We start from the raw sequence: 14,372 nt of genomic DNA, 5'->3' as shown, positions 1-14,372 counted from the left end.
ATGCAGCTCCCTCGCTCCCTCGCCCTCGCCCTCTCCCTGTGGGGCCTCGCACTGGGCGCCGTCGCCACCACCGCCTCGCCCCTCGCCACGCGCCAGGCTCCCGCCGCCGCTGCCGACGACCCGACGACGACCGTCAGCTCGCTCAACTGCGCGCCCAAAGACGGCTGCACCAACCTGGGCAACTCGCTCGACCCGCTCGACCCGGCCGCCATCGCAAACGACCCCGTCGTCCGCCTCCGCAACGGCTCCTATGCCGGCGTCCGCCTCGAGACGGTCGATGCACAGGCCACGCTCTCCAGGTTTGGCATCAAGCATGGCGCCCAGGACCTCTTCCTCGGCATGCCCTTCGCCCAACAGCCCACGGGCGACCGCCGCTTCAGGCGTCCGCAGCGCCTCGCCGCCAACCACACCTGGCAGGGCGTCCGCAGCGCAAAGAGCTACTCGCCCGCCTGCTACACGGTCGGCATCGACAACGACTTTGCGCCCCCCTTTGTCACCTACCGCGCCGGCGAAGACTGCCTCACCGTCAACGTCGTCCGACCGGCCAGCGCCAGCGCCAGCGACGCCAACAAGGGCAAGCTGCCCGTCTTTGTCTGGATCTACGGCGGCGGCTTCAACATGGGCTCATCGGCAGACCAGCGCTACAACGGCTCGTTCCTCGTCGACCAGTCGGTGGGCATGGGCAAGCCCATAATCTTTGTCTCGCTCAACTACCGCACCGGCGCCCTCGGCTTCCCCGTCGGCGACGTGGCCGACAGGGAGCGCATCACCAACCTCGGCCTGTACGATCAGCGCGTCGCCCTGCACTGGATCCGCGACAATATCCCCGCGTTTGGCGGCGATCCCGATGCCATCACCATCGCCGGAGAGTCGGCCGGCGGCGCAAGCATGCTCTTCCACAACACGGCGTACCGCGGCCGCGACGATGGCCTCTTCTCGCGCACCATCGCTCAGAGCTCCTACTACGCCACCCAGCCGCGCTCGCAGTTCTACACTGACCAGCTCAACGGCTTCTGGACCAACTATACCCAGGCAGCCGGATGCGCGCGCGACGACCTCGACTGCCTCCGCCGCCTGCCGCTCGGCGACCTGGCCAAGGTCTCGTTGAGCCCGGCGTACTCGTTCCCGGCTGCGCTGTGGAACCCGCAGGTGGACGGGGAACTGGTGGCCAAGGACCTGCAGAGGTCGTTCCTCGACGGCGACTTTGTCAAGGGCAAGCCCATCATCCTGCACAACAACATCAACGAGGGCCTGTCGTTTGGCGTGCGCGGCGTCAACACGTCGCAGCAGATCATCGACGCCATCATCGACAAGAACGGCCTCGGTGGCGACGACCGCTTCACCAAGGCGGCGCAAATGGCACTCCTCGAGGCGTACCCTGACGAGGAAGGGCTGTGGCCGCCGTACCAGGCGGGCGACGGCCTGCTGAGCCTTTCGGGCCGCCAGGACCGCCGGTCGTGCGCCATCTTTGGCGACCTGCGCATGGTGGCCCCGCGGCGCGAGGTGGCCGAGCTGCTGTCGTCGCCCCAGTCGGGCGCCGGCAACGTCTACGTCAGCCGCTTCGACCAGGCGCAGTATAATGCCACCATTGACGGCGTCGCGCAGCACTTTGCCGAGGTCTGCTACGTCTTCCGCAACCCGCTAGCCACGCAGAACGCCTTGGGTCCCGCCCGGCGCGACATCGACCTGGCCGACGAGATGGCGGGCTACTGGATCTCATTTGTGACGACGGGCGACCCCAACGCCGTCAAGGGCCGGCAGGGCGCTGATGGCGGCGGCGGTGCGGCGGCGGCGACGCGCCCGCAGTGGCCGCGCTACGACGCCGGTGGCAAAAAGCACCTGCGGTTCAAGAACAGCCCGACGGGAGAGCGCACCGAGGTGGTCAAGGACAGCTACCGCCCCGAGGGGATCCGCATGCTCAACGAGGTGCGCGCCGGCACCTGGAAGCCCAAGTCGAAGCGCGAGGAGCTGTAGCGCGCGCGGTCCGGGCGGCAACCTCGCATCGCATCGTAGCGTATTGCATACCTCGCGGGGCGGAATCGCCTCTGCAGAGGTTGATAGTATCAGAAACGAAATGAAGAGACTCATAGCTAGCAGCAGGATCTGGTCAAAAAAAAATCGCACATGTATAACAATCTGAAAATCCAGCTGCAGCCAGCTTGTGCAATTTCTCAGATCGCAGCAGGCGTGCGATCAGCTGCGATCTGAGATCCTAAGATTTTCCTGCCTGCGATCTGAAATCCACTCATAGTGGCCAGGATTTCAGATCGCACTTGTATAACGACTCTCAAATCCTGGATCGCACAGCCTGTGCAATAGGAAAAATCGGGAATTCCTTTTGCTGCTAGCTATGCCTGCTGCTAGCTATGCCTGCTGCTAGCTATGAGTGTCAGCAGATGGCAACTGTGTGCGGACAGCTTTGTGACTCAAGCAAACAAGAAGAGGCTGGCGTTGTATGGGTGGTGGTGGCAAGTTGGCAATCATAGCTAGGGGCAGGCTTTGTCCTACTATTTTGGAAATTGGAGATGATCTACAAAAGTGCAGTGCCGTAGGAGATCGTTACACCCCTACAATTTTTGGCCGTAGATCACCTACGGCATATTTTGCCATAGGGGTTCCCTCGCAGTGCTTACTGTAGGCCTACCTTTGCACCCACAGCCGTATGTATTCTACCGGCATTGTATTGCAAAATCTAGTTACACTGATGTGCGGCGGCGCGGCGATGGCATTGGTGGGTGGTGGGGCGAGCATGCAGGAAGGCAGGCAACAGCGCAGCAGCAGGCAACAGCGGCTGAGCATTGTTGCAGCAAAGAAGGGCGGTGAGGGAGGTGCAGGCAAAAGGGAGACAGGAGCGAAGGAGTCAGCAACGGCAATCAGCAGAGCGGCAGACATAGCTAGCAGCAGGGTCGGGCCCAATTTTGATCGTACGCAGGCTACAGTCTGAAATCGGGCATCGACCCCTGTCTACGATTTTTCCGATGTGCAGCCTGCCTACGATCTCAAATCGGGCATCGATGCCTGTGTACAAGTTTTTTGGGCGCGCAGCCTACTTACAATCTAGCTACAATCCAAAATTGTAGCCTGCCTGCCTGCCTGCCTGCCTGCCTGCCTGCCGCCCGACGCTTCTGCACAGTCAATGGCCGTCAATCATCAGAATCTTCAGAGGCCGGCCTCCGAGGATTCCAATGATTGAGCTGCTCTTCTGCCCAGCTTCCGCCCTGCCTGCCAGCTTGCCAGCCAAGCCAGCCAGCCAGCAGGGTGGGTGGCTGGCAGGCTGGCTGGCAGGCTCGGGCGGGTGCGCGGGTGGGCCAGCTGGCTGGCTCAGGGGCCGGCCGGCTGGCATGGCTGACTTATGACTAAGCTTGTGCGCGCGCAAAAAAAAGTGGAGGCCAGGCCACACCGCCACCTGCGTGCGTGCTCACGCAGGCTCGCTGGCTGGCCTGCGTGTGTGCTCACGCAGGCAGGCAGCCTGCCTGACCGCCTGCCTGTCCGCCAGCGTGGCCTTGCCCGCCCGCCTGCCTCGGTATAAAGTCTTGCCCGCCGTCCCTCCTTCCCTTCTGACCACTACCATCGACCCTTGCCTGCCATTGACCCTTGCGCGCCATCGGACCTTTGCCTGTCATCAACCCTTGCCTGCCATCGGACCTTTGCCCACCGCCGCCACCCAACCGCCGTCAGCCCTTGCTCGCTGCCATCGGCCCAATTGACCTCGACGCCACCGACAATCACCTTCCCCAGCCGCCTCACCCTGCCACCATTGATGCCAACTCGCCGCTACTGCCAACGCCAACTCGCCTCCACAGCCCACACAACAAAGACCGCCTCTCGCTAGCATGAGTCACAAGCTGTACGCGCGCGGTCCCTACCTGCTGATCTGGGGCGCTGACAGCGATCTCTGCTTGTCTCCCGCCGCATACACAACAATGCCACCTACGGACAACTGCCACGCACCTAGCAGATCATCGGCATGTCAGCAGGTGAGTCATAGCTAGCAGCAGAGTCAACCTACGATCTGGCAGATTGTAGACAGGCGTACCCTCATAGCTAGCGTCAAAGGGCAGGTGGGATTTGGCCGTAGGCCAACCTACGGCCTGAAATCGGGGAATCGGGGATCATCTACGCTGAAAATGGCCGTAGGGCCCCCTACGGATGGAAATTGGGGTTGTAGGGCCACCTACGGCCATTTCCTGAGGGGCAGCTACGGCATTTTTGGCCGTAGGGCTGCCTACGGCCCTGCGCCGGCCCTACCCTGCGCAGAAAATGGCACTTTTTGCTTACGTCAGCACAGGAGGCCCTGCGCGCGCGCGCTGGCCCCTTTGCCACCCGGCCCTTTGCAAAATCCATCCGCCGCCCACCCACCAACCTCTCCGTCCTAACCACCACCACCCGACGCCACCTGCCAGCCAGCCGCCAGTTGCCGACCCAGGCCAGCTGCAAGGCCCTGCGAGCACCTGCCAGCACCCGCCAGCACCACCAGCCAGCCGCGCCACCACCCAAGCCAGCCAGCCGTCAGTCCAGCACAGCCGCTAGCTCAGCGCAGCCGTCAGTCCAGCGCTGCCGCCCACTCAGCGTACCCGCCAGTCAGCTAGCCGCCAGCCAGCCGACAGCGCAGCGCAGCCAGCAGCCAGCCAGGCCGCCAGCCAGCCAGCCAACTGCAGCCACCTTGCTGCTTGCTTCCGCCCAACCACCTCGCCGCTGCTTCCGCCTGCTTCTGCCTGCCGCCACCTCCGCCATCAATTGTCGGAGACTTTGGAGAGGCCTCTCCAAAGTCTCTGACGATTTTGGCCATTCACGGCCTTGCTTCCGCTCCGCCGCTGGTCTGCTGCCGCTCTGTCTGCTGCCGCTCTGTCTGCTGCCGCTCTGGTGAGTCCTATGCTCTGTCTGCTGATGTCCACCTCCCTGCTGTGCCCTTCCTTGCCTCTGCGCTGCCCTTACGCCACGCTCAGCAGCAGCAGCAGCAGTAGAAGCACGATGTGTGTTTGCCTCTCAGCATGTGAGTTTGCTGTTGCCGCTTTCGTTCTTCTGCCGCTCTGCTGCACGCCGTTGCTGACTCCTTCGCTCCACTCTTCCTTTTGCTGCCCCTCTCTCACCGCCTCACTTTGCTGCTGACGCTCTACCACCGTTGCTGCTGCTGCGCTGCCGCCCTGCCTTCCTGCCTGCTTGCCCTGCCACCCACCAATGCTGTCGCTGCGCCGCCACGTATCAGTGTAACTAGATTTTGCAATACAATGCCAGTAGGGTATACGGCTGTTGAGTGCGGAGGTAGGCCTACGGTAAGCAGGCCGTAGGATGCCTACGGCCAAAAATGCCGTAGGCCCACCTACGGCACCCAGGGGTTGTAGGGGATTAACGATGTCCTACGGCACTGCACTTTTGTAGATCATCTCGATTTCCGAAATCGTAGGCCAAAGCCTGCCCCTAGCTATGCCTGTCTACGATTTTCAGATCGTAGCAGATCCTTCTACACAAACGATTTCTGGATGCAGACAGGCCGTGCTGATTTTTAGATTGTATACTAGCTACGATTTTCAGATCGTAGCTAGACCGGTCTACCTACGATTTTCGCATCGTAGCCAGGCAGCGATCAGTTGCATCAGGTACTAGCTTCGATTGCAACAGCTATCTGCGCTACTAGTACAATTGCGGGGGCAAGCGTTCGACTGCAGAGCATGGACAGAAGGGGAGGTGGAGAGGAGGTGAAAATAGGGAATGAGGCAGAAACCAAGGCCATCATCAGCATCGTTGACTGGCGGCAGCACCTGCGCCAGCAAGGAAGCACTCACAGCGAGGGCAGACCGGGATCGGCGTCGATTTGGTGGCGGCGGCTGCTGGTGAGACGGGGAGAACGAAGGAGCATTTGTGCCAGGCGCAGCGTTGTCAATGCGGTAGATGCGACGGAATCAAAAAGACCGACTCAAATGCTGACATCTTGATGATCCACGGAGCACGTGGTGTGGCAATCGTCCGTAGGTGTGTTGTCGTATATGCTGCAGGGAGGCAAAGATGCAGCAGAGAACCTGCGTCAGTGCACAAGATTGGCAGATGGGGACTGCTCGGGCAGACCGCGTTGTGACTCACGCAAGCAAGGCGGTCTTTGTTGTGTGGGTGGTGGCGGCTGGGCGGTTGCGGCGAGTTGGCGTTGATGTGGTGGCAAGTTGGGTTTGGTGGCAGCAAGCCGACGGTGGCAGTAGCGGTGGCGGCAAGCCAACGATGGTGGTGGCATCGGCGCAGAGCGCAGCTGGAAAGGGGGGGGGGGGGTACGAGGCGGCTGGGGCGGATGCCGGCAGGTAGCATCGATGCCGGTTGGGTGGCGGCGGTGGGCAAAGGACCGGTGGCAGGTGAGGGTCGATGGCGGGCGAGGGTTGATTGCGGTCGGGTGGCGGCGTTGGGCAAGGGCGGATGGCGGGCAAAGGGTCGCGGGAAAGGAGCGATGGTGGAGCGGGGCTAGACTTTATTTTGAGGCCATGCTGGCAGGCGAGGCCCAGCTGGCGGGCGGGCAGTCAGGCAGAGGGCGTGTGCGCGTGAGCACGCACGCAGAACAGGCAGCAAGCCTGTGTGAGCACGCACGCAGGTGGCGGCGTGGCCTGACCTCCACTTTTTTTTTGCGCGCGCGCAAGCTTAGTCAGCTGCGCCAGCCGGCCGGCCCCTGAGCCAGCCAGCCGGCCCACCCGCGCACCCGCCCGAGCCTGCCAGCTCGCCCAGCCCCCAAGCCTGCTAGCCAGCCTGCTTGCCCGCCTGCCCGCCCAAGTTAGCCAGCCGGCTTGACTGCTCGCTGCGGAGCAGAAGCGGAGGCGCAGCCGTCAATCATCGGAATCCTCGGAGAGCTCGACTGTGCGGAGGCGTGGCGAGGCGGCAGGCAGGCAGGCAGGAAGGCAGGCAGGCAGGCAGGGTGGGTGCGTGGCTACAATCTTGGATTGTAGCTAGGCCAAATTTCGGATTTCGGATTGTAGCTAGTCGTAGGTAGGCTGCGCATCGAAAAATCGAAGATAGGGTTCGATGCCCGATTTCCGATCGTAGCCAGGCTACGATCCAAATTGGGCCCAACCCTGCTGCTAGCTATGAGTCGCCCTTTCTGATTTTGTCGCATCTACCGCATCGACAACGCTGACAATGCTCCTCCCTATCTCTTTCTGTCTCACCAGCAGCTGCCACCATCAAACCGGCGCCGACCCCAGCCTGCTCTTGCTGTGAGTGCCTCCTTGCTGGCGCAGGTATTACTGGCACGCCATGTCTCCCAGTCAGCGTGGGTTCCAGTAGCGTAGATAGCATTTGACTCTGCAATAAAAGCTAGTATTTGATCCAATTGATCATGTTCACATTCTGATCGCTGCCTGGCTACAACTCAAAAATTGTAGGTAGACCGGTCTAGCTACGATCTGAAAATCGTTGCTAGTATATGATCTAAAAATCATAGCTAGGGGCAGGCTTTTGGCCTACGATTTTGGAAATTGTATGTCTCGTACGACATGGCAGTGCCTTAGGAGATTGTTAATCCCCTACAACACCGGGTGCCGTAGGAGGACCTACGGCACTTTCTGCCGTAGGCATCCTATGGCCTGCTTACCGTAGGTCTACCCCCAAACCCACAGCCACATGTATCTACGGGCATTCATAGCTAGGGGCAAGAATTTTCCTACGATTTTGGAAATCGTAGATCTTGTACGATATGGCAGTGCCGTAGGAGATCGTTAATCCCCTACGGCACCCAGATGCCGTAGGGCCACCTACAGCATTTTTGGCCGTAGAATGCCTACGGCCTGCTTACCGTAGGTCTACCCCTGAACCCACAGCCACATGTATCTAGAGGCATTGAATTGCTAAATCTGACTACTAATATGCGGCAGCGTGGCGATGGCATTGTTGGGTGGTGGGGCGAGCAGGCAGGAAGGCAGGCAGCACGGCGGCAGCAGGGCGGCGGCAGAGCAGCAGAGCGGCAGCGCGGCAGCAGGCAACAGCGGCAGAGCATTGTTGGCAGCAAAGAAAGGCGGCGAGGGAGGAGCAGGCAAAAGGGAGACGGGAGCAAAGGAGTCAGCAACGGCAATCAGCAGAGAAGGACAAGAGCGGCACAAACTCACATGAGGCGGAGCGGAAGCAAGGGCCTCAATCATCGGGGACGTCGGAGAGGGCCTCTCCGACGTTTCCGATGATTGACAGCGGCTGCTGGCGGAAGCAGCGGCAGGGCAGCAGGGCGGAAGCAAGTGGCAAGGTGACTGTGTTTGGCTGGCAGCTGCTGGCTGGCTGTGTTGGGTGGCTGCTGGCTGGGCGGACGACTGGCAGCTGTTGGCTGGCGGCTGGCCGGGCCTCTTGCTGGGCCTTGCTGGCGGCTGCGCTTGGCTGGCGCCCGCGCTTGGCTGGCGCCCGCGCTGAGCTGTGTTAGGGCAGCCCCGAGAGGCGTTTGTTGGCAGCGTGGAGTTAACTCCACACGCGCCGCACCACGGCTTGGACCCAAGGGGCGCAGCCCACAATGCAGTAGTGTTGGTCCAACCAGCGTGGTAGATAGTGCAGGACTGGAGCAGCTGGGTAATTGCTTCTGGTCATCGATTGTACTTAGTATCTATAGGATCCTACTTCCACGCACTTACTGTCTCCCTCAACCTCTCCTGGTACACTACACTGCCTTAGGCCTACCTACGGTTAGCAAGACCCCTAGGGCTTAACATTACAATCGACCTACCCACGGTACCAGCAATGTTTAGGATGGGAGACTCCAACGTCACTCACCTTTGCTTGGGCTTGGTGATCCCGCGCGGCCACCCTGGCCACGCCACCAAGTCCCCCGCATTGGCGGACACAGTCGACACTGGCATGGAGCAATCCCACGCCATGGCAGGCGACCTTGGTTTGGCCCGACCCCCATCCCCTCCTCCGGGTAGGACGGCCCTGTTATGCCCAAGGGGTCTTGCTAACCGTAGGTAGGCCTAAGGCGGCGTAGTGTACCGGGAGAGGTTGAGGGAGACAGTAAGTGTGTGAGGGGATATTGATATCTGTGCTGAGGCAAGCGGAGAGAATGGAGATGGATGACGGAACGAAAGGAGGCGTGGCGGGCGCGCGCGGCTGATGGCTGGGCCAAGGCTCTGAACTCGGGTCCGAGCCAAGCCCGCCGCGCGACAATATCGCACCGTAGGATCCTATAGATACTAAGTACAATCGACGACCGGAAGCAACCATCTAGCTATACCGATCTGGGGCTATCTACAGTACGGCTCGAACCGACACTGCCGCAGCACGGAACGCGGCCTTCGGGTCCGAGATGCGTTAAGGCCCGCGCGGAGTCAAGTCCACGCCGCCTCAGTACACCTCCCGTGGCTGTCCTAACAGGCCCCAGCCGACCTCAGCGCCATCGCCACCCTGGCGGCTAGTGCCGCATCCATGATGGACAAGATTCGCCTGATGATGGCCAACTACAACCGCTTGGCAGAGACGCCGGCCCCCTTGGCCATCCCTTTGAATGCCGCTCAGACCTCCACCACCGCTTCCTGGATGACGTCTCAGGAACGCTTTGAAGCGGCTACAGCCCGCATGAACAGGGCCCCGCACTTGGAAGCCGTCCAGGCCACCCGGGAGACCATGTTGGGAGTGCCAGACGACGGCTTCCACATGGCTCACACCGCCCACACCCCCAACAACGGAGCGCCCCATCGCGGCGTGGACACATTCCTTGCCCCACAGATGTCGTGCGGCTGGCCTGGGCTCTTCTGAGTTCCAAGCCTCGCCTGGCCCTTAGGCCACGCGGCCTCCTGCCTCCTCCTCCTTCCTGGCATCAATCTCACTTCCCATCTCTCTGCTCGTCAGCACAGCAGACCAAGGTCAAGGAATCAGAGATCTGTGTGCCCCTCCCGTTGTGGGACGGTGACAAGGCAGAGCTTGAGGAGTCTTAGCTGGTGTCAAAGGGCAGGTTGGTTTTGGCCGTAGGCTGACCTATGGCCTGAAATTGGGGAATTGGGGGTTATCTACGCTAAAAATGGCCGCAGGGCCACCTACGGCCAGAATTGGCGATCCCCTGCGCCAATTTCAGGCCGTAGGCAGCCCTACGGCCTGAAATCGGCGGTCTGCTACGGCAATTTCAGGCCGTAGGCCATCTACGGCCTAATTCCGGTGGGGCAGCTACGGGATTTCTGGCCGTGCAAGAAAATGGGCCAAAATCGAAAATCCAGTCGAGGACACTGCCGAGGATTCCAATTTTCTGAGCTGGCGAGGGCCGGCTCGCGCGGAGAGCTGCAGATGAACCTTTGAATTTTGAGCCTCCACCTGCCAACTCCCGGTTGCTTGCCCGACTCCTCTGCTCAAGTGCCTCATTCTGGACGTCGTGGGCTTCACGCGCGCTCTAGCTTTGTGCCCTCCACCCTGCCGCAGGCCATCCTCTGCTCCAGGGCCAGCCCTCACTTCCCGTTGGGGCGCAGGTTCTGAGCGCGTGCTGGGTTTGGTCGGGCGCATGCAACACGTACAGGCTTCTTGCCGACCACCACCAACACGACCATACCACGAAACCGCACAGCTCCGCAATCACTACTACTCGTTCCTGCCAACCAGGTTCACCGCTTGCTGGACGCATCCAGCGGCCGATTCGTATTCGGCCGACTCACTATCGTAGCCATGGGTGCTCTCCTTTCGCTGCCGTTCCTCGGTGGCGGTCTGGCCTCGGTGTCCGCCTCGTGCCTGGCCGGTTTGGCCTTCTGCTGCACCAGTACCGCCGCCTCGGCCTTCTTCAAGTCGTGCAACTGCCAGTCCTCGATTGCGACCAGGGTCGGCTTTGCCATCATCTTTTGTCTGGATGCCTTGCTCGCATGGCTCAGCCTGACGGGCTTCGTCATGCACAAGATCGAGGAGTGGAGCTACAACTATGTCAAGATGGACTGCAAGGACAAGGACCGCTGCTATGGTGTCCTGGCTGTAAGAAGAGGTCCGCGACAGATGCTGTCGACGTCTAGAGGCGCTGCAAACTCACCATCCGCCCACGCGCATGCTCCCTTGCACCGTCCCTCAGGTCCATCGCATCACGTTTGCCCTGGCCCTTTTCCACCTGATCCTTGGCACCTTGTTGATCGGCGTTAAAGACACGCGCACGAAGCGAGCCGCCATCCAGAATGGGTGAGTGCCGTGGCGCCTGATTGCCCTTCGTGCCGTGTGCTGCGTCTCTGATAGCCACACCAACCTTGCCTTGCGCCGACGTCCAGATGGTGGGGTCCCAAGGTGCTGCTGTGGCTGCTCCTCACCCTCCTCATGTTCTTCGTCCCGAACGGCTTCTTCATCGTATGGGCCAACTACTTCGCCCTGATTCTTGCCTGCATCTTCATCGTCGTCGGCCTCGTCCTCCTCGTCGACTTCGCTCATACGTGGTCCGAAACCTGCCTCGACAAGTGGGAGGCCACCGACTCCAACTTTTGGAAGTTCACCCTCATCGGCAGTACGCTCGGCATGTACGCCGCCACCATTGCTCTTACTGGCGTGCTTTATGGCTTCTTTGCCTCGAGCGGATGCAGCCTCAATCAGTCCTTCATCAGCATCAACTTGGTCCTCTGCATCGTCCTCACCGGCCTATCCGTCAGCCCAATGGTGCAGGAGGCCAACCCTCGCAGCGGTCTGGCCCAGAGCAGCATGGTCGCGGCTTATTGCACCTACCTCATCGCTTCCGCCGTCATGAACCGCGACAACATCGAGTGCAACCCGATCACGCGAGGTCGGGGTGGAAACGCCAAGACCACGACAGTCGTGATTGGTGCTGTCTTCACGTTCTTGGCGATCGCCTATTCGACCTCGAGGGCTGCCACACAGTCCAAAGCCCTCGTCGGCAAGAGGCGCGCGGCAATCAACGAAAACATGCCGCCATCCGGCTACGGGCCACTGGCCACTCGCGACTCGATGGATGCATCCAGCAGCGGCGGCGGAGGCGTCGTCACTGACCAGCCCGGCAAGAAGGACTCGCTCCGGATCCAAGCCCTGATGGCGGCCGTCGAAGCAGGTGCGATCCCCGCTTCAGCGCTCGACGAGGACATGGACGACGACTCAGACGCTGGAGACGGATTCGGCGGTGACGAAGCCGACGACGAGCGTCAGGGAACGCGGTACAACTATGCCTTCTTCCACTTCGTCTTTGCGATCGCAGCATGTTACACTGCTATGCTGCTGACAGACTGGTGGGTCCGAACCGCATCCTTGTCTGCTGAGAGCGTGCTGTCTGCCCGCGTGCTTAACCTCTCTCGCCCGTCTGGTCGCCTTGCCTTGCCAGGCGCTTTGTTCGGCTGGGTGGACCGTCGCCGGACCCCTCGGAAGATGGCGCGCCAATTGCCTACATCGGACGCAGCTCGACCGCCATGTGGATGCGAGTCGTCAGCAGCTGGCTCTGCATTGTCATCTATATCTGGAGCCTGGTCGCGCCTGTACTCCGTGAGTCCATGCAGGTTCGGGCCGCGGCGAGTCACCGCCATCTGCCTGCTGATCACCACCGTCTCAACTGGCTGTCATCGTACGACAGTACCAGACCGCTTCGGCTCCGACTGAAGCAAGGGCCCGGCACGCCGCAGTCCTGTCAAGCTCTTCTGTAAGACTGCTGTCGGCAGCGGAGTCGTCGCGATACTTCTGTCATTTCAAGATGACTCCTAGTCGAGGCCGAACTCCCACGTGCGACACTCGCCGCCACCGGCGCGGCTGGCCCTTTCGTTTGGATCTGTTTGAAGGTTTCGGAGTCGCAGCAGGTCCTCGTTATCACCAGCACTGACACCTTCGACCCAGCCGACGGTTCTCCTGTGCTCGTAGCCATTCCACCGGCTCGGCTCGAACTCGAAGCTCCTCCAGAGCTGGTAATGCCGGGGTGTCCCTCGACGTGGTCGGCTGTCGTCTCGGCTCCGCTGGCCCTTGGCTCCTGGTTTCTTCGTCGATACGGGCTTAGCCGGCCTGGAGTCCCTGCTCAGGCCGTGAGCATCGAGGTCGGCGAGGGTGGGCTTCTTGCATCCCTTTGGCAATGGCGGTGCGATTGGTACGATGCTCGAAAGCATCTCGGGGAGGCGCTTTCCCAGCGTTGCCACGCTCCAGAGGGTGTAGGGAGCCGCGTTCCTCAAGGTGATGAGGACCGAGCCTCGCTTGACCGGTGGCCGGAAGGGTTGCCTTGCTCGGCTGGCGGCAAGAGCCTCTCTCTCCGCCTCGGTGGCGTCCTTGAAGGCATCGAGGATGTCGAGACCCTCGCCTTCTTCGTCCTCGCCGACCATCGGGTCCGGCTCTTCGGAGTCTGCTCGCGCAAGGGGCCGCTGGGATTGGCCGAGGGCGGCAGCGGCGTGCTTGGGTAGGGGACCGTCGGTCAGGTAGGGCGCGACCGAGATAAAGAAGCGAAGGAGCAGCAGCTGGTTGGCGAGGACATTCCTTGTCTCGTCCTTGTGGCCAGCACCTGCGGGGATGAGGCGAGAGCAGGGAGCCGAAACGCATTACTGGTAAGCGACACGGCCAGGGCGCATGGGGTTTCCAAGGCGAGTCAAACTCACCAACATGAGGGAAGCCAAACCACACCTTGCTCCATCTCCGCGTCGAGGGCGGCGGGGCAAGTGGGTCAGCGGAGCGGCCTGCCTTGGACTTGCCAGTGACCTGCTTGACCTTGTCGAGCTGGCCGGCGTCGACCCCAAAGACGACGACGTCTTCTCTCGCCGCCAGTTCCCTGATCTTGCGCACGTTTGATTCTGCATCCGGGTACTTTCTGTAGCACTCCTGCTCAGAATCGTAAGCGGTGGCGAGGATCTGCGAGGGCGAATGGTTGCGAGGTTGGGAGAGCAGCGAAAGGGTAAAGGAGAAGTTGGCCTCTCCGACGATGAGGATGGTATCGTCGTGGCCGAAAGGCTCTACGGTCCGTTTTGCCGGAAGCTGCGGACAGGCAGCCCCGCTCTGCCGCGGGCCAGACGACGAGTCCGGGCTGCCTGCACCTCCTGTACCCGTCGCGGGTTGCTTGCGAGGCGATGCATTCGGCTTCTGCCTCTTGTTTGACCTCGTGAGAGATTCTGCCTTTCTCTTTACGGCCTCCTGGACGGCCCTGTGATGATTCTTCTCGTCCTGCTGCCTGTTGAAAGAGGCAAACGCCTTTTTGAGGCTGCCTTTCTTTGGCATGGCGTTGTGTTCGACGGCTGCGATGTAGACGGACCGATGAGCAGTGAGGGAAGGGGGGGCAGGTCGGGTTGGTGGCAAGAAGACGTGGGCTCTCTGCCGCCGAAGTCGTGGGCCCCTCTGGCGCCAAAATTGTGTGCCTGCACCTCTGACTTGGCAGCCTCCGATTTCCGAACCCCTGGCGGCCGGGGCCCCCTGGCCAGAAGGGTTGGCGGGCTGACGGTTGGACCCCCCAGCCAGGAGTTCAGAGTGGTATCTCTCCTCTCTCCCCTGGCATCTTTCCACTCGCT

General features: G+C 61.3%; 3 protein-coding genes across 3 annotated transcripts; 2 read left to right on the top strand and 1 right to left on the bottom strand.

The window, feature by feature from the left end:
• PFL1_03194 (uncharacterized protein) lies at positions 1-1,974 on the top strand (the record flags this gene model as incomplete). The annotated part of the gene is made up of 1 exon (XM_007880709.1): positions 1-1,974. The coding sequence occupies one exon, from the start codon at positions 1-3 to the stop codon at positions 1,972-1,974; it is 1,974 nt and encodes a 657-aa protein (XP_007878900.1).
• Positions 1,975-10,593: 8,619 nt separating this feature from the next.
• PFL1_03193 (uncharacterized protein) lies at positions 10,594-12,498 on the top strand (the record flags this gene model as incomplete). Its single annotated transcript, XM_007880708.1, has 5 exons — positions 10,594-10,890; positions 10,985-11,088; positions 11,175-12,134; positions 12,227-12,384; positions 12,473-12,498. 5 exons carry the CDS (start codon positions 10,594-10,596, stop codon positions 12,496-12,498), a joined length of 1,545 nt encoding a protein of 514 aa, XP_007878899.1.
• A 98-nt stretch (positions 12,499-12,596) lies between these two features.
• PFL1_03192 (uncharacterized protein) lies at positions 12,597-14,085 on the bottom strand (the record flags this gene model as incomplete). Its single annotated transcript, XM_007880707.1, has 2 exons — positions 12,597-13,378; positions 13,473-14,085. 2 exons carry the CDS (start codon positions 14,083-14,085, stop codon positions 12,597-12,599), a joined length of 1,395 nt encoding a protein of 464 aa, XP_007878898.1.
• Between the last annotated feature and the right edge of the window lie 287 nt (positions 14,086-14,372).

Source organism: Pseudozyma flocculosa (assembly GCF_000417875.1).
Source record: "Pseudozyma flocculosa PF-1 unplaced genomic scaffold scaffold00009, whole genome shotgun sequence".
Taxonomy (NCBI): Eukaryota; Fungi; Basidiomycota; class Ustilaginomycetes; order Ustilaginales; family Ustilaginaceae; genus Pseudozyma; species Pseudozyma flocculosa.
This window is presented reverse-complemented; position numbering and strand designations above follow the sequence as displayed.